The sequence below is a fragment of the Chiloscyllium plagiosum genome, chromosome 23 (genome assembly GCF_004010195.1).
Source record: "Chiloscyllium plagiosum isolate BGI_BamShark_2017 chromosome 23, ASM401019v2, whole genome shotgun sequence".
Lineage (NCBI taxonomy): Eukaryota > Metazoa > Chordata > Chondrichthyes > Orectolobiformes > Hemiscylliidae > Chiloscyllium > Chiloscyllium plagiosum.
In genome coordinates, this window is record NC_057732.1 from 29,576,322 (window position 1) to 29,596,892 (window position 20,571).

Genomic DNA, 20,571 nt, shown 5'->3' on the forward strand with positions numbered 1-20,571 from the left:
CTGGTGCGGCCGCACATGGAGTATTACGCACAGTTCTGGTCACCACATTAGAGGAAGAATGTGGAAGCTTTGGAAAGTGCTCAGAGGAGATTTACTAGGATGTTGCCTAGTATGGAGGGAGGCCTTATGAGGTCTATGCTGTACACCGCCTTGACTGTATGACTTATCTAAAGGAAATGTCAATATCACTTGTCAAAGGGAGCTGTCAAAGCAGTTAAAAATCCTAAATCTTTGGAACAAATGCCGAGAGTGTTTAAGTAAATGATTGCTTCCTATTTCACTCTGCCTGTTGACATATACTTGACAGGGTGGCATGGTGGCTCAGTGGTTAGCACTGCTGTCTCACAGCACCAGAGACCCATATTCAATTCCACCCTTAACTGACCATCTCTGTGGAGTTTGCACATTGTACCCCTGCCTGCGTGGATTTCCTTCAGGTGCTCCAGTTTCCTCCCAAAGTTCAAAGATGTGCAGGTTAGGTGGATTGGCCATTCTAAATTGTCCCATAGTAACCAAGGATTTGCAGGCTAGGTGGATTAGCCATGGGAAAGGCAGGGATAGAGTTGGGGAATGGGTCTGGGTGGAATGCTCTTTGGAGGGTTGGTGTGAACTTGATGGGCTGAATGGCCTTTTTCCAACCTATAGGGATTCTTCGATGGGTTTTCATCACCCATTCGTGTTATATGATTGATTTCACAACTATTCATTATCACAGTGGAGTGTCTACTTTTTCAGGTTTTACTGCCAGCTCTGAGACATTATTCAGTTTTTGAAGCATGACTATAAATTCCAGTGTTGATTGTTATCTGGATTATGCACTTGCATTAAATGTTTATTGCAAATGTAGTAACTTTTTTAAAGTCTATTGAAGTATTTAATTTAATAACATAAAGTCTATAGGAAGTATGTATTATCCGTGGAACTTTATTTTATAAGATTTTGTTTATTTTCATTTCAGCATTGGTCCTGAGATCCATAACAGATATTGGGAGAGTTGGCATGTTAGGTGTAGGGAAAATGGGTAATGGGTAGGAAGCAGAAATTGGTTATGGGCTACATAGAACCATGGATGCTGGGTACAAGGGCATGGATTAGCATGGGAGCTATAAAGGGACATGTGGGGTTAGGTATTATGAAGAGGTTGACAAGGATGATATAAAGACCAATGAGGGTTGGTACAGTGGCAAAGGTTGACACACAGAGTTTGAGCAGACATGGGCAGTGGGTACATGGCATAAGGAGGCATGCAGAATGTATGAGAAATTTGGTGGGGTGTAAGGAGTGAGGGCTGAATGGCTGCTCTACATTTTAATTCTTTTCCTCAATGTACATGGCAGGTACTCATGTGACTCAGCCAACGTTGTCTATCTTATAAGTTGCAGGCAAGGAAGCCCTGAGGCATGGTGCATTGGGGAAACCAAGCAAAGGCTATAGCAACTGATGAATGGCCACCGCACAACAATCAACAGACAGGAGTGTTCCCTCCCAGTTGGGGAACACTTCAGCAGCCCAGGACATTTGACCTCGGACCTTCAGGTGACCATCCTCCAAGGCGGACTTCGGGACAGGCAGCAGCGAAACATGGCCAAGCAGAGGCTGATAGCTAAGTTCCGTATCTATAGGGAGGGCCTCAACCGGGACCTTGGGTTCATGTCACACTACAGGTGACCACCATTGCACTATACACACACACAGACACTCCTACACACACACACAGGCACTCCTATACACACACATACACACGGACACGCACATACACAGACACGCACGCATACCCTTACAGCCACACACACTCCCACACTTGCACATGCACCCCCTCACAGACTTAAGACATTCTACACACACATACACGCTCTCTCACACTCACAACCCTCCAACCTGGACAGGCACACACACACACACAAATGTACACATATACATTTGTGAGGTGCATTTGGACTTGCAGAGTTACCATTGTACTTTGCTCAAAAACTGCATGAATTCATGTAAGACACTGTCATCTCACTTTTTAGATTACAATCAATCTAAACATTATGGCACAGACAGAGAACACAGGAGGCTAAGACCTTCAACATATTGTCTAGCTAACACCAATTGTTACAGTTAACTTGAGAATGCAACTTGTAAAAAAACGTTTCGTGATTTACACATGAAAGAAGTGAAACTATCATGGCATTCAAACAGATGAAAGATTCAATAAACAATCATGGTATTTTTTTCAATGTATAATTTCAGTTACATCATACTGTAAACTTTTGCTATAAATTCTGTCTTAGAATTGTGTCCTCCACAATCACCTGATGAAGGAGTGACGCTCCGAAAGCTAGTGTGCTTCCAATTAAACCTGTTGGACTATAACCTGGTATTGTGTGATTTTTAACTTTCCTCAATAGAGGAGCAGTATGCAGAGGCACATCTTCCACCAACCTCTGCACACGGATTCCTCTGCTCTCAATCCACGCTCCTGACGCCAGATTGCGGTGAACCTGGAATAACATCCCAATTTCTGGGCCATTTTCTCCTAGGTTGGTTTTATAAGATTGTGAAATATCCCTAATGTGACCCACAAGTGAAAATGCAGGCACCCGTTTTCAGTGAATACACTGTTTTAACATTTAAACTTTCAATGAAAATCATAGAAGGATAAAGTACTTCTTGTTACAAACAGTCCATTTTTGTAAAATACTTTCTGGAAATGTTGCATTCTGTCATACGTGTCTCGAAGCCATTAAGAAGCAATTTACTTTATTTTTAAATGTGTTCTGAGAATACATGAAAAGATTACTCATTTTACTCTTACTTCTTGTTCATCCAGCGGTCAATGATTGCAACTTTGCTAATGTCATCTTTTCCCGTGTACACGTTATAAATTCCATCTGATGATCCATTGTACTAGAGGGACAGACAAGCCCAAGGTATTAACCCTATTGCATAATAATAAATTGCAGCAATAATCCTAGAGATACAAGCAACTGTCAGAGAAAAGCAATTTAAAACCAGATGACTAGCGGGCCTGAATTTTCTGATAATGTCTGGGCTGTTCCAGAACTTTCCTCAGAAATGTAGGAAATAGGAACAGGAGCAGGTCACTGTGGTTCTCAAATCTGCTCCACCATTCAACCAAATCATAGCTGATCTTCTGTCTTGATGTTATTTGTTCCATATTACTGCTATATTGCTTGATAGCTTTAGAAAGCTACCATTATACTCAAGGACTGAGTCTGTACAGCCCTCTTAGAATCATACAGCACAGAAACGGACCTTTCAGTTTAACCAGTCCATGCCGAACTTAATCCAAAAGATTTATAATGTTCACCACCTTTGAGTGAAAAAAATCTAAATTGCCTAACCCTTATTATGTGGCTGGGCCCCTTCGTTCTCAAACACTCCACAGCCAGGAGAAATGTTCTGCCCGCATTGACCCTGGTGAATCCTATAAGAATTTTGTATGCTATTTACATTCATAACCCAGAAATTTGGGGCATCAAAAATATTTCCTGACATATTGTTGTTGGCTTGCTGTAGTGTCTAATGATTATTGATCTGTACTTGATTGTGTTGATCTGTTCATTAATCTATGCAATTGTGCTTGATTGCTTATGCCTCTGGGTGCAGCTGGTGACTGACTCTACACACAGTGCCCCTGGAAAGTCATAGAGATTCCTTCAAAGGCTGCATGTGTGAAAACCCCATAAGTTCTAAGATGTTTTTAAATTCTTAAAATAAACTGTTTGGATTTAGAACCAGATCCATGTCGACATTGCTCTGCAATAAATGTGTTAACTAAGATGTACAGTAACCTGGCAAATACATAAATGAAGAGAATACACAGCATTCATGTAGTGGGTGTGGGCTGGGAAGGGCAACATAACATAACAAATATGAGGAAGAATGCATCATGCCAGGGCCCTTTGAACCTGTTTCACCATTCAATACAAGGCCTCACCTCCAATTTCCTGCCCAACTTCCCATATACCTTGTTTCTTTAATTGATCCTTAAGAAATTTTTTCACCTTGGTCTTGTGTATACTTACAAAGAAATAATCATGACCATCACAACTCTTTAGGATACAGAATTTCATATTTTCTCAATTTTGAATGAAGAGGAGGTGATTGCCTAGTGGTATTATTACTGGACTGTTAATCCAGAGATCCAGGTAATATTCTGGGGACCCGGGTTCAAATCCTGCCATGGCAGGTAGTGGTTTTTAGATTAAATGAAAATCTGGAATTAGGAGTCTAATAAAGAGCATGAAACCATTGTAGATTATCAGTAAAAAAAACCCATCTGGTTTGCTAATGTTCTTCCGGGAAGGAAACTTATATCCTTACCTGGTCTGGCCTTTAAGTGACTCCCAGACTGACAACAATGTGGTTGCCCTCTAGGCAATTAGGGATGGGCAATAATTGCTGGCCTAGCCAATGATGCCCTCATCTTTGGATGAATAAAAGATATTCTCCACATCTCATTCCCAAATGACTTTCCCCTTCACCTCAAACTATGCCATTGTGTTCTAGATTCTACAATCGGGGAAGCGATCTTTGTGTGTCTATCTTGTTAAATTTTCTTTCAGAGTAAGTATAGGTCTAGTTCATCATAGGATACCATTCTCATCCTAGGATCTGATCCGTGAATCTTTACTGTATTACTTCAGAAACAGGTTTATCCATTCTTGAGTATGGAAGTCAAAATAAATCCAGTATTCTAGTTGTGACTTTACCAAAGTCCTTCACAATTGGAATAAGGCTTCCTCATTCTGTATTCCAAACCATGGCATTAATGGCCAACAATCATTTGACTACCTAATAGCAGCTGCAAGCTAACTTGTTGTGCTGTTTGTACAAGTCCAACAAATTTCTCTTAACATCAACATGTAGAAATTGAACACATTTTGCAAAAAAATGTATTTCTATTCTTGCTACTAAAATGTATAACCTCTCAGTGAACTCCATCTGTAAGTACATTATTGGCCATAGTTATCCTGCCCATACCTCTTTATAGCCTCTTTATGTCTTAAAGCCTGCACTGCTATCTGGTTTCGGATTGGCAGCAAACTTAGGATCATTCCTCTCCATCTCTGTGTCTCAATATTTTCTAACCAACCCATGCAGAGATCTTATTATTCACCTCTGAAACAGATGGGACTTGAACCTAATCCTCATGGCTCAGAGGTAGGGACACTACCACTATGCCACAACTGCCCCATGTCTGTGCCTAAGTCTTCACTCCAGATTTTAAATAGCAGAAGCCTTGGTGCTGAGTCTAGCAGCACTTCAATAATTACAGTCTGCCAACTTGAAGATGCACCATTTGGTGCATTTTGTTTCTGGTTACAAACCCTATGCATAATATATTACCCCAACTCCAAGAGGCCTTATCTTGTGTTCAAATCAGTGATCCATAATCAATGGCATGGGACTTTAAAGAACAAATATGTGACAATGGCACTGGGAAAAGCAGAAAACTGTATAATAAATAAACTTTATTACAAGAAAATAAACTTCATATTCAGCTAGTTTAGCTGGCTTCACTACAGCAATAGATGTTACAGTAATTTCTACCCACTTTTCCCATTTGTTCTCTTCAAACAACACTTCCATTTTGTGCCCCATCCATTGAGTTTGATGAAAATCAAAATGAGGTAGAAAAAGACTTACATATTCTCAAAGTAATGTTAGATAAATGGTCTGCCTTTTTCTCAGCAGTGAGCTTTGCCTGTCTAGACTGTTCCATGTGATTTTCAGAGTAGTATTTAAATTAGCCAAAAAAGTCATTTTTTATGACATGGTGATTTTCTGAGCACTGAGGCAAGATCACTGCGAACATCAAAGCTAAAGGATAATACTTCAGTACTTACTGGGTAAAATATACCAGTAATCGTGTCTTTGAAATGTGCCAGTTTCAGTATTGGATCTTCATATCCCCAAAGTAATTCAGCCACTGTCCTATTCTGGAACAAAGAGGCCTTTGCCATTTTCAAAAGGATATTGACAAAACCATGAATTTGCTCAGGAAGCAAAGATTGTACAGCCTGCGAAAAATAGAAATATTTTAGCGCTCAGAACTCCAATCCACGGAATTGATATTATACTTACAGTTCTATTTACTCTCATCCATCAAATACAATTACAGTGCTTTAGAAAGAAAGAAGGAAACTATGTGATATTTGTCACCCACTTCTTCTGTCTTCTGATCGAGTCTGTAAAAGTTTCCATGTCACAGGACGTTTCCTTCACCAATTAATTCTTTTTCTTCATCAATTTTCCTCTTTTAGTTCTGGGATCTGACTCTGATCTTTGTTCCCATTTGAAACTTGATGAGACTGCTTGCCTAGCATTTGCCATGATCTTTGCACACAAGCCCTTTGTATGTAGTTGAACACACAAATTGTCAACTATTTGTACAATTCTATTACTTTGAATTAAGGAAAAGCTTGTCTATCCTTCTTGTTCTTATTTTCATCATTTTGATTTTTAGAATTTATTCGGAGCAATTACATCAATTCCTAATGTCACGGAGGCAGACCTCAACCTTAGAATAATTAAGGACAAATCAAATTTTAATTCCAAAAGGTATTTTTTAAAATAAAAGAGGATTACTAATGCCATACAAATGACTATTGATATAAATTCAGTGAGTGCCTGGAGATACACACACACACACTGGAATAACATACCTTCAGGTGTCAAAGAAGCTTCAATGGAAGAAAATAATTACAAATTAACTGTAACTCCTTTCATTATCTCAGCCTGTGAAAATTATATTTTTTAAAATATCAGCAAACTGGGTGAAACACGCATTTCAGATTAGATTCACTATAGTATGGAAATACGCCCTTCGGCCCAACAAGTCCACATCAACCCTCCAAAGAGTAACCCATCCCCCGACCCTATATTTACCCCTAATTAATGCACCTAACACTATGGGCAATTTAGCATGGCCTCACCTGCACATCTTTGAATTGTGGGAGGAAACCCAGCAGTAACAGGGAGAAAGTACAAACTCCACAGTCACCTGAGGCGGAGAATCAAACCTGGGTCCCTGGCACTGTGAGGCAGCAGTGCTAACCACTAAGCCACTACACCACCCTAATTGCACTTGCTCCTTTTGACAGGGACAAGAGTTAACACTGAGCTTCAAACTGCTTGGTACGTGTTAGTGATCTATTATTCCAGTATGCAAACAAACATGCTGTGAAGGTCACAGCTTTGAGAATATCCTCTATATACCCTTGCAATACAAGCAAAGAAAGGGAAGAGACACTTTCTCCCTCCATGCTGGAAGCCAATAAGCCACTACGCCAGTCAAAAGGAAATGCAACAAAAGACTTTCAACGAACATCACAACCTAAGAATCCTGAATCCTCAGAAGAGTTTAAAGGAAGTAGGAGTCTACTTAAGAGGGAAATCAGGAGGGCAAAATGGGAACATGAGATAGCATTGGCAAATAGAATTAAGGAGAATCCAAAGAGTTTTTACAAATACATTAAGGACAAAATGGTAACTGGGGAGAGAATCAGCGAGGCGGCCTTTGTGTGGTGCCACGGAAAATGGAGGTGGATACTAAATAAGTATTTTGCATCAGTCTTTACTGTGGAAAAGGATATGGAAGATATAGACTGTAGGGAAATAGATGGTGACATCTTGCAAAAATGTCCAGATTACAGAGGAGGGAGTGCTGGATGTCTTGAAACGGTTAAAGGTGGATAAATCCCCAGGACCTGATTAGGTATACCCGAGAACTCTGTGGGAAGCTAGAGAAGTGATTGCTGGCCTCTTGCTGAGATATTCGTATCATCGATAGTCACAGGTGAGGTGCCGGAAGACTGCAGGTTGGCTAACGTGGTGTCACTGTTTAAGAAAGGAGGTAAGGACAAGCCAGGGAGCTATAGACCAGTGAGCCTGACATCGGTGGTGAGCAAGTTGTTGGAGGGAATCCTGAGGGACAGGATGTACATGTATTTGGAAAGGCAAGGACTGATTATGGATAGTCAAAATGGCTTTGTGCATGGGAAATCATGTCTCACAAACTTGATTGAGATTTTGAAGAGGTAACAAAGAGGATTGATGAGGGCAGAGCAGTAGATGTGGTCTATATGGACTTCAGTAAGGCGCTCAACATTGGAGATTGATTAGCAAGGTTAGATCTTATGGAATACAGGAACAACTAGCCATTTGGATACAGAACTGGCTCAAAGGTAGAAGACAGAGGGCAGTGGTGGTGGGTTGTTTTTCAGACTGGAGGCCTGTGACCAGTGGAGTGTCACAAGGATCAGTGCTGGGTCCTCTACTACTTATTATCATTTACATAAATGATTTGGATGCAAGCATAAGAGTTACAGTTGGTAAGTTTGCAGATGACACCAAAATTGGAGGTGCAGTGGACAGCGAAGAGGGTTACCTCAGATTACAACAGGATCTGGACCAGAATGAGCCAATGGGCTGAGAAGTGGCAGATGGAGTTTAATTCAATAAATGTAAGGTGCTGAATTTTGGGAAAGCAAATCTTAGCAGGACTTATACATTTAATAGTAAGGTCCTAGGGAGTGTTGCTGAACAAAGAGACCTTGGAGTGCAGGTTCATAGCTCCTTGAAAGTGGAGTCGCAGGTAGATAGGATAGTGAAGAAGGTGTTTGGTATGCTTTCTTTTATTGGTCAGAATATTGAGTACAAGAGTTGGGAGGTTATGTTGCGGCTGTACAGGATATTGGTTAGGCCACTGTTGGAATATTGAGTGCATTTCTGGTTTCCTTCCTATCGGAACGATGTTGTGAAACTTAAAAGGGTTCAGAAAAGATTTACAAGGATGTTGCCAGGGTTGGAGGATTTGAGCTACAGGGAGAGGCTGAACAGGCAGGGGCTGTTTTCCCTGGAACATCGGAGGCTGAGGGGTGATCTTATAGAGGTTTACAAAATTGTGAGGGGCATGTATAGAGTAAATAGGCAAAGTCTTTTCCCTGGGGTCGGGGAGTCCAGAACTAAAGATGTAAAAGAGACCTAAGGGGCAACTTTTTCGCACAGAGGGTGGTACGTGTATGGAATGAGCTGCCAGAGGAAGTGGTGGAGACTGGTACAATTGCAACATTTAAAAGGCATTTGGATAGATATATGAATAGGAAGGGTTTGTAGGGATATGGGCCGAGTGCTGGCTGGTGGGACTAGATTGGGGTGAGATATCTGGTCGGCATGGACAGGTTGGACCAAAGGATCTGTTTCCGTGCTGTATAGCTCTATGATTCTATGACTCTAATTGCTTGACTGTCAATGATCCATTAACTGCTCATCCAAGTGACCCAGAAACTCAATTGTATATCCTCTTGTTTTTGGATTCAGTTCTGATTTCTTCTCGCATTTTGTAACTAATAAACTAATTCTTTCATTTACTCTAACAGGTCTGGTTAAATTGACTCCTTTTGAAACATAAACTCATTTGGCGTGAGAGAAAAGTATTCACAAAGGAGGGAAAATTAACCTTGGTGCGACCAGCTGAAGGGGAGGTGGTAAATAAAAACAGGGCTCAGTTCATCTTTGCTCACACAGGAGCTTGACAAATTGGGTATTCTGACTGCAACTGTAATAACTTGGGGAAACCATGCCTGGGAATTGGTCATAACACTAGCCAAGTCTTGAAAATTTTAAGAGATCATCTTAAGTTTTTCTTTTTAAAGCAAGGGAGTAATTTTGACTTCATCATCAAGTGTAAAGCAGACAATATCGATTCAACTACGTGTTATGCCTTCCTCACAGTATTGATTTCTACTGATTTTCTTCAATTACTTCAATTCCTAGTGACAAAATTAGAAGCTCGGAGTTATTTTTCCAGTTCCAGTTGCCTGCCGCTTCACCACCCTGTTCCCTGGCCAACATCTCTGTCTCAGGCTTGCTGCAGTGCTCCAGCGAAGTTCAGTACAAGCTGGGAACACAACACCTCATTTTCTACTTGGGAACCTTGCAGCCTTCCGGACTCAAAATAGAGTTCAACAATTTTAGGGCTGAATACCTGCTTCCCTCTCCTTATCCAAACCTCCACACACCAGGGCTTGTCATCACATGGGCTGCTACTACAAACAACCCATTGTCAGCCACTAATTGTCCCCATTAGAATCTATTCATTCTCCCAGGCTGACCTTCCCCCATTTCTTTTTCTGGCAAACTGTTTTCCTCTCCCCACCACTTCTCAAGCATATATACCAACCTTTTCCTCACTACAATCAATTCTGAAGAAGGGTCACTGGACCCAAAACATTAACTCTCATTCTCTCCACAGATGCTGACAGGCCCGCTGGGCTTTTCCTGCAATTTCTGATTTTGGTTCTGATTTCCAGCATCTGTAGTTCTTTGATTTTTCAATTCCCAGTGACATGAATAAAAATAAGAAGAGGGAAAGATGCTTAATGGGGAATTGAATCCGACTATTTTACACTATCATCCAAATTCAACAATTCCCCTTATAACTTCCTTAATGATTTATATTCCAGAAACCTACACTCTTCATTGTTGATCACCTTTATATCCATTCAAGGATAAGAATCATTTTGTTATGAATCTGAGGTCAGGGCTCCACAAGGTACTCAGCACATCTGTTCATTTGTTGACCCCTGAGCTCACTGACTTAAATTAGTTTCTGGTCATTCAATGTTTTGATTTCTAATTGTCTATCATTGTTTTCAAGGCCTTTCCTGTTCTACCTCTGTCATCTCCCTCAGCTCCACCACATAGATACTTATACTCCTCCAAATCTGGCATTGTATGCATTTCCAAATTAACTGATGGATACACCTTCAATGGGCCAGGCTCCAAGCTCTGGAATTCTAGCCCTACACCTCTCCATCTCTCTAGCTTGCTTTCCTTCTTTGAGACACTCTTTGAAATTTGTCCTTCTAACCAAACCTTTGGTCATCTGAGTTAATATTTCCTTATGTCATGTGGTGGTGTTCTTTCTTGTATAATATTCCTATGATGCATAGGACACATTAATTGTGCTAAAATATAAATATGTATACAAACTAATGTTATTGTTTAATTATTGTCTCTTAAAACATATTTAAAAGACAGCTCTATATGGATCTTAAACTTCGTATTGCCCTAATAAATGCAAACTACAAAATGCAAATCAAATATATTTCTTTCAATATTTCAAGATACCATCAGCTCCTAGAAATACTATGTGACTAACATGGACAAGACAACATGGACATCATCCTGGGGTTAAATTGCTGGATGATTAATCAGATGTGTGGCATTACAGCAAAAACAAGATATAAAAGTTTGAAAAGTTAATAGATCAGATTTTCAACACTTAAATTTAGTGTTATAAGTTTTCAGTCTATTCTAAGTCTTTGTGCCATTGCCTTACTTATCCACCTAATGGAAATTTTCTCTCTTTTCAGTGGAGGCTTCCAAACAGGCAAAATGCCTGAACTGTTTAATGCATATAAATATCACAACGGCCACAGATTACACATAGGTCAGTGCTTGTACTTTGTCACACAAATTTATTCTGTCCTTTTAGATTGATTGACTTGAACAAATATTTTCAACAGGTTGCTTACTGCAGCAGCAAGGTTGAGAGCTATGATTCTGTCCTCTTCTGAGCCAGCAGACATGTCAGGCTGAAATACGGCTGAATAAGGCTGTTGGTATGATATTGTATGATTATCATTTATAGTAATGTTGTCCTTTGGGAGCTGCCGTACCCTGAAAATGTAAATTAAAAAGATCAGGTAAAACAGTTAACTTTGCTTTGAACAATGAGGTGTAGAATGATAACAATTTACATTTATAAAGCCGTTTTAATGCAAGATTACTCAGATATCTCAGAACACTACAACAAAAATCAAACTGTATTCCACTCTGTACAATGACTGTATGGAATATGCATTCAAATGTAATAGGGAAAGTATATTTGTTTTGGGAAATAAAACAATTTATGTTTATATAGTTGCATTAATAGTGAATATTTGAAGGTGCTTCTTGGAGGGGAGATGGACACCAGATTAAAACAGAAAAGTTAGAGTAAATAAGTAGAAGTACAGTAGCAAAGATATATTTTGGACAATATTTTAAAGGTAGCATAGAGAGACAAAATGGTTGGAGAAGCCTGAAAGTGATAAGTGGCAAATTCCCAAAATGAAAAGGAATCATAAGAGTATCCATAAACCTCAAGAATTATTTTTGTAGTGAAGCTGTAAAGGAAAAAGAGTTATTATTAACATAGGCAAGTGAAGAATCTGGTGGTCGGATGTAAATGGACTTCTATAGCTTCTATATTTGTTTTTCATAAGATTTTGATGTGCCTTTGTGATAATACACACTGTTTAATAGTTTTTCTGTCGGGTTTATAAATTTGAGCTAACTAACAAAATTGTGCCTCTTATGGCATATGTATATCTAAGTGTCAAAGACATGTGCACTCTCACAATTTTAAGTAAAAGTGAGCTCAGTTATATCCACTCCACTTTCTCATAAACTCAGCGTCAAACGGATAAAATAGTTGGTTTGTTATAAGAATCACAAGCTTCTATTGGTTTCAATCTTAAACTATTATGGGTTAGTGTTAGTTTATAAATCTCTTTAGTAACTCAATTGACCTCTGATGGATCATTTGGAATTTCACTTAGGTCCAGAGGTCACCTATAATTATAACAGCAATCTCAGAATATGACACTCAAAAAGACCTTTGATCTCCCCGCAACCTTACCCCGACTTAATTTCTTCCCACTTCCATTCCATATTAAAGCTGATTCACTATTCCATTAAGTAGAACACTGAGGTCCATTCATTTATACTTATTAGTTATATAATTTTAATCATCAAAGATTAAATTCTTTCCACTCCCTCCCCAAGTTAAAATCGCTAAAGCAGACTGCATTTACCTAATTTGTGACCCAGATTTCACAATCACAGGATTCTACTTTGGAGGTATGATCATAGATTTTACAATGGAAGCATAAGAAATTACAGCCCAGATGTTACTTCCCCATCGTGAGAACTGCTGAAATACTGAATACTAAAGTATGTTTGATGACCCGGTGCTATTAGATGTCATGCCAGAGGTCACTTGTATGAAATGCATTCAAGGGCTTTCCATCCCCATCAATATACACAATCCTAGCAATAAACTCCATAACCATATAGAATTGCTTGCTGCTGGAATGAGCATATTAAACTTAGCCTGTTCTCTGATACAGAATGAGATGAGATTATTCCACATCAAAAGCTGCATATACATCCCTACATGAATAATGAAACAGCTAGATTTGTAAAATTAACACTGTGCTAGAGGTCTTGCTTTGCCTCAGTCAAATGTGGTGATACTATGACTTTAAGAAGTGTATTTTGTCCTAGTTATTTTAGGTTTTAGGTCAGAGATGCCAAAATGTCTACTAAACCCCATAAAGTAAACAGCTTGTGAGATCTTTAACCTGAGCGGGATTATCAGTTTTCTGAATGTTAGAAGGTCTGTGTTGTGACCTAAATCCATTACAATCTAACTAAAGAGTGGAGTCTCAATTGCAATGAAATCCTTTCAGTTGATCTTTTGTTCTGTTCACAGTAACGTCACAGAGGGTTATTTATTTAATTAGTACCAATACACAATTTTAAAATGGCAAACCTTCCTTTTGAATGACACTTAGACCTTAACTTTTTGTCAACCAACCCAGTTCTTCACAATAGTACTGTATAAATCTGCACACAAACTACATGTTTGGAAGAAGAAAATATATAATTGTGTGTGGTCAGGTGTTTTTACAGTTCAGGAAGAGATAGTTTGAAAGGTACATGCTGACATGGGAATATGAATCACTAAAATCTGATGAGAGAAAGCAGCTTTATGAAAAGTACAGATATTCACCCTGGCATTGCTGAATGTCTACTGCTCATACTTAATGCAATCACATAAACTAATCTGACCCTTGCAAAATAATAATCATTTAATGGCATTTACAAAAACAACTATTGGTTAATATTTTTTAAAAAAGGAGCAACTAACAATAGGGAAGACTTACTGCAATAATACAAGGTACCAGTGAGACCACATCTGGAGGACTGTGAGCAGTACTAATTTAAGTTACCTTACTTCAGGAAAGATAATTTTTCATTGGAGGCAGCTCAGAGAAGATTCCCTAGAATGATTGCTGGTATGGAGATATTGCCTTATGAGCAAAGGCTAAACAGTTGGCTAATTACTAGAGTTTAGAAGAATGAGAGGGGATCTCATCAAAACATATATGATTCTTAAGAGGCTTGTCAGGATAAAGGCTGAGGGGAGTTTCCCCTCATGGGAGAGGACCTGACGGCTTGGTCTCAGAATGAAGAGTTGTGAATTTGAGACTGATACGAGGAGGAATTTCTTTTCTCAAAGGATTCTGAATCTTTGGAACTCTTTGCCACACAGAGCTGAGAAGAAGGAATCCCTGTGCTATGTTTAAGGCTGAGATATATAGATTCTTGTTCAGTTGGGGAAACACATGAAGAATGTATGATCAGCCTTGATCCTATTGAATGGCAGAGCAAGCTCCAGGGGTCAAACAGCCTACTCTTGTTCCTATTTCTTACAGCATTATGGGCATTGGGTTTTGCCTAATTTGGCTTCAGGTAAATCTCATGCTCTTAATTTACATTACTGTGACTGTGTATAAAACCTTATGAATGTACATTATTACAGGATATTAACTGCTTTTAATGTTTGACCAATTTCACCTTGTAAAACACCGATTTATCAGACCTTGTTTATTTTTTATAACCTATTGAATTATCAGAAGTACATGAAATGATTCACAGGAATTTTACAAATGTAACATATGTATGTGTTACATTGATGTAACCAAACTAGAGGGTTAGGTAGTAACCGGATACCATAAGAACACTTACGAAATCTGAATTCCAAAATACTGTCATGTCCTTAAAATGTAATCCTGCATCATTTTTTGTTTCAATGAACACAAGATGTTTATTTATGTAATCATCATCATTTTTCCTCCCTTTATCTCCTGAAATCCTATTTGCATAATCCCTAAATGTCAGGGGTCTCATTGTTCATGTATGAAACCTTATGCCTAAACTGTTTGTCAATATAGGGCATCACAGTGAAACCAGATGTTATCACAAGGGATGCTTGGATAACAATTAGCATTAGGAACTCCACCCAATTTGTCCACTGCTATGATGGCATGAATTCTTTTATCGTACTGCATTCACAATTCAGGACATGCCACAGATAAAAGTGAGGGTCTTCTGTGTCACCATTTAAACATCTCAAGTCATTGAGAGAGAGAGACAGAGAAAGAGGGAGAGAGAGAGAATGCATGCATGCACAGTTGGGCATCTCAATAAATGGCGGGTTTACCTTTACTGAAAAAAATTGACAATGCCTAATTTAGCTGAGCTGTACCTGTAGGTATAGGGTCCTTTTTGTTCAACCACAGGTTTAGCTCCATGGTTCATAATTTCTGATGGATTCTTCACATTGAAAAGCCAGAACTGCCTGTAGACAGGACTTCCAGTTTGTATCCAGTTTTCGTATGCAAGGGTGCCTTCTTCAAGAACACCTTCCTACTTGATTGAAAAGAAATGCTTTTATTAATATAACAATGTAAAATACCACAATATCCAGAAATAAACTCTGTTAGTTCTGAAATAATAAACTACTTCATCATCATAACAGAACTCAACACTCTCAATTTTCCAAGGTGTGCCATTGACTTGCATGAAACTTCGGAGAAAGCTGTAAATTGTGGCACTGGTCAGCAGAAGTATTGGTGAGTCAGGCTGAAGTCATAGCAGAGTGGATAGAGGACAACCAATAAATGTATTAGATTTGGACTTCCAGAAGGCATTCAACAAAGTACTTCACATAAGATTAAGTCTTAAGAGCCAACGGTGGTTAAAGTATTGGCTTGGTTAGAAAATTGGCTCATGGGAAGGAAACAGCGAGTGTGGTAAGGGTTTCTTTTTCAGGTTGGCAACCCGTGACCAGTGGGGTTCGACAGGGATCAGTTCAGGGGCTGCAACTGTTTACAATATATATAAAGTTAAATTGTGGGAAAAAAGTTGGCAAATGAGCATAAAGTGGGAAAATGTGTAGCTGCTCATTTTGGAAGGGAAATCTATTCCAAGAAACAGGAGGAGAAAGTGAGGACTGCAGATGCTGGAGATCAGAGCTGAAAATGTGTTGCTGGAAAAGCGCAGCAGGTCAGGCAGCATCCAAGGAACAGGAGAATCGACGTTTCGGGCATGAGCCCTTCTTCAGGAAACACACAAGAAACACACAAGAAACACACAAAGCTAGGACATATGCACGGCAGATAATCAGGAAGGTGAATGGAATACTGGTGCTTATTTCAAGGGGGTTGGAGTATAAGTGCAGGGAAGTCTTACGACAATGGTGTAAGGTAGTGGTGAGACCACAGTCTCTGGACTACTATGAGCAGTTTTGTTCCCCTGAAGGAAAGATATAATTTCATTGAAGGCAGTTCAGAGAAGGTTCACTAGGATGATCCCTGGTATGGAGGCATTGCCTAATGAACAAAGGCTAAACAGGTTGGGACTCTATTCACTGAAGTTTAGAAGAATGAGGGGTGATCTCATTAAAACATATTTTCAAGGGGCTTGATAGGGGAAATGTGGACAGAATGTTTCCCCTCATAGGAGAATCCAGAAATGGTATAGTCTCAGAATAAAGAGGTTATAATTTACGATTGAGACTGTAATGACACTGTGGCTTTAAGTGGTGTGTTTTATCCTGATTTATTTTACAAAGAGATTGGAGGGGTGGTGTGGGGGGGATGGATGACACATGCCGAGCAATCTATGAGAAGATAAACAACTTGTGAAACCTTGGGTGTTCTTTTGAATGGGTGTTACCAAGCTCCCACTGAACCAAGGATTTTAGGTTTAACTTTCAGCAGTTGCTGTTGGGGTCTTGAAGAAGTAAAAACTATTCTTTCTCTCTATCGGTTACAGCAAAAAGTTGGGGGTTTTCTGCCTGCTACAGGAGTTGCATGTGAGACAATCTGTGTTCTGAATTTGCCTTTTGTCAAAAGTATGTTTATGGGATATTACAATATTGTATAAGTTACTGTTTAGCAGTAAAGTAATCTGTTATTCTGTTTAGTTTTTCAATAGAGTTAAGTTATTCCAAGTTCCTCTTTCTTTTGGTGTATTTTAACTACTAAGTTGAATAAATTATATTTTGCTTAACATTGAGTAGTTTGGCAAATTGAATTGCAACTGGAATATAGCATCTCAAATTTACCTTTCAAATAAGAAAAAGGTAAGGTCTGGGCTACCTTCTTGATATACTTTGAGGGGGTCTGGTCTACTCCATAACAGACAAGAGGGAATTTCTTCTCTCAGAGGGCGAGAATCTTTGGAACACTGCCAGAGAGAACTGTGAGAACAGAACCGTTGTGTATACTTAAGACTGGGATAAATAGATTCTTGATCAGAATGAAAGGTTATCGAAAAAAGACAGGAAAGTGGATGTGAGAAATTTTGAATCTGCCATGATCTTATTGAATGGTGAAGTAGTCTCAAGGGGCCAAATGGACAACTCCTGTTCCTATTTCTTTAGGTCTTAAAGACTTCTTTCATCACACCAGTGTTGTGACAAACTGTCACTGGTTATGAGTCCAATTCCATCATCTACAAAATACTCCAGGTTAGAAGCACTGAGGTGGAATTGAGAATAACACCTGACAGTAACACTTGAACAAAAATAGAAAGTGCTGAAGAAATTCAGCAGGCCTGGCAGCACCTGGAGAGAAACACAGAGCTAAAGTTTCAGGTTCAGTGACCGTTTGTCAGAATTGAAAATAGGATCAGTTTCGTTAAAGCACTGTTTCAGTGGCCTGAAGCAGAGATGTCCATAAAAATGATCCTGAACTTCCAGTGGTTTGGCACTTCAAAACACCACCGTGTTCTCCCAGGCCTGCTGTGGTGTTTCAGTGAAGCCCAATGCAAGCAAGAATACAGCCCAATCTTCTACTTCAGCACTTTACAGCCTTCAGGATTCAACACCCAGTTTAACAATTTCAGAATGTGAACACCCTCCTTTATGTTCTTTACCCTCCTGCTTTGTATGGGTTGCTCCCAGCAATTCCTGATGAAGGGCTTATGCCCGAAATGTCGATTCTCCTGCTCCTCGGATGCTGCCTGACCTGCTGTGCTTTTCCAGCACCACACTCTCGACTTTGCTCCCGGCAAAACCAACACATTTTCAATCATTTACATTGCTCATTAGTACCCTATCCAGCATTTCCTTTTCTTTTTTGGTTTATCATCACTAACCTCTTTGTTTGCCCATCCCTTTTTTTCCTCTCTCCTGCTCTGTGGGCACCATCTCCAGGGCCTTTATTCACCACCCCCAAACCTATCCCATCATCAACATAAATACCACCTTTTCCAGCTATTTTTCTGACCAGGAGGTCACTGGACTCAAAATATTAACTATTTTTCTCTCTCTCCACAGATGCTGCCAGACTTGCTGATCTTTTTCAGTACTTCCTGTTTTTCTATCAGATTCCAGCATCTACAGTTCTTCATTTTTAATTCAGTAATACCATTTCCTCCATATCTATCTCAGCGCTGCTCCCTTCCACAACAATATCAAGGTATGTATCTCAAAATGGAATGAAGGCCTGATACTTCCTGGCTCCTGCCGTTCTTACTGTATTCTGTATACGCCATTCTCTCCTGTCAGGGGCTATGTATATTTGTGATTGGATTACCAAAATCATGGGATGCTTAAAAGTTTGACTTAGATATTTGCATATTTGAACCTATGCTAGATCTAAAATCTCTTTTTTTTCAGGAACTTATTTGCATCTCATGTCAGGTTCACTGAAGCTTAATTTCTTTTGGTCAGCATGGACGAGTTGGACCGAAGGGTCTGTTTCCGTGCTTACATCTCTATGACTCTATGACTCTAAGTCAGCAAAAAGGAAGCAAACTTTAATCTAGTTTCAAACCCTAATACCAAAAATGAGGGTAGTGGTACTAGCCAAGTGCATAACCCATTCAGCATTAGCTATTAACATAACAGGAATCTATCAGTATAGATACAGCACATGACTACCATCAGTATCAACATTATAATGCTTCAAAAATGTAAATGTAAAGAAAATATCCAGTACACATTTATAAGATCTTTAAGGATAAAGTAACAACATTCTTGAATAAAATAAGACTTTACCTTATTTATAGTATCTTGGATAATCTTATCGCCAATTGGGATCAGTATACCTCCAATTATCATCAAAACCAGACCAATAGCAAATCCAACACTAAGGAAAACAATTTTGTTACAGAACATTATTGCCAATTAGTTTAAGAACAGACTAATTCTTCTGTAGTGTGCAGCCAACTGTCAGTGCATAAAGAGAGCCCGAGAAGCAGGGAGTCAGTTAAAAGTCCAGCTTTTCTTCAAAGCACGAAATAACATTTGAGATCAAATCAAGTGGGAAGAACTGATAAGAAGGAACTTGATTGCTGTCAAGTTCTACCAAACAAACTTTCTACTTACATGAAACAAAGTTCAAACCACAATGTTCACATGATAAGAAATATATGCTGATGATTGGATGCATGCCCAACAGTTTCATAAAAGTTGCCTTGCTTTGTTATTTACTAAGTACAATGTGTGGCTATTTTCCTCAAGGAGTTAATGCAATCAGAGTAACTTGAAACATCACAACAAAATAGGGGACAAAGCAACATATCATGAGAAAGCTATAAGCTTGTGAAACTGACACAGATCACCAAGCGAGAATACACTCCAAACATGATCTGTCATTTTGGGTAAAAAAATACTCTGAGCACTTTTAATCCTGCCATAGACATTATAAACACAGCTGTAGCCCACATATAGGAATGCAAACAGCATGTCATCCTTAATTTGGAGATGCCGGTGTTGGACTGGGGTGTACAGAGTTAAAAATCACACCACACCAGGTTATAGTCCAACAGGTTTAATTGGAAGCACTAGCTTTCGGAGCACTGCTCCTTCATCAGGTAGTTTAGATTTGAGTGGTGCTGGAAAAGCACAGCAGTTCAGGCAGCATCCGAGGAGCAGTAAAATGGACATTTCGGGCAAAAGCCCTTCATCAGGAACACAGGGCAGTATTCCTAATGTGGGATATAAATGAATTAATGTTATTTCTGCAAGTATAAATTCTGATACAGAACAGGAATGAGAAAATACATATTCAGCAAAAAGAAAGGATATGTTAGCATGAGACGTGAATACAGAACAATGGTGGATATATGGGCAAACAGGAAAGCATCTATTTCCCCTCCTCAAGACACAGGAACTAACCCTAATCAAAGAGGTCAAAGTGGCCTCTGGATGGAAATAGATGCTGATAGAAGAAAAGATATGCCTAATCAATAACCTACAGTAGACTGACGTCAAACACCCTTATGGGAGTCAGAGATAAGAGTTTGGCACGGTGGCACAGTGGTTAGCACTGCTGCCTCACAGCGCGTGAGACCCGGGTTCAATTCCCGCCTCAGGCGACTGACTGTGTGGAGTTTGCACGTTCTCCCCGTGTCTGCGTGGGTTTCCTCCGG

General features: G+C 39.4%; 1 protein-coding gene across 1 annotated transcript in view; it reads right to left on the reverse strand.

Annotated features, from left to right (window-relative positions):
* cd36 (CD36 molecule (thrombospondin receptor)) overlaps positions 1–19,475 on the reverse strand; it is a 37,076-nt gene extending 17,601 nt beyond the window's left edge. Inside the window, exons 1-5 of the mRNA XM_043713794.1 lie at positions 19,196–19,475; positions 15,395–15,555; positions 11,553–11,697; positions 5,859–6,032; positions 2,801–2,892 (exon numbers count right to left, since the gene is read on the reverse strand). Of these exons, the coding sequence (XP_043569729.1) occupies positions 2,801–2,892; positions 5,859–6,032; positions 11,553–11,697; positions 15,395–15,555; positions 19,196–19,315 (692 nt within the window). The 5' untranslated portion in view covers positions 19,316–19,475. The remainder of the gene's footprint in view (positions 1–2,800; positions 2,893–5,858; positions 6,033–11,552; positions 11,698–15,394; positions 15,556–19,195) is intronic.
* Positions 19,476–20,571: the final 1,096 nt, after the last annotated feature.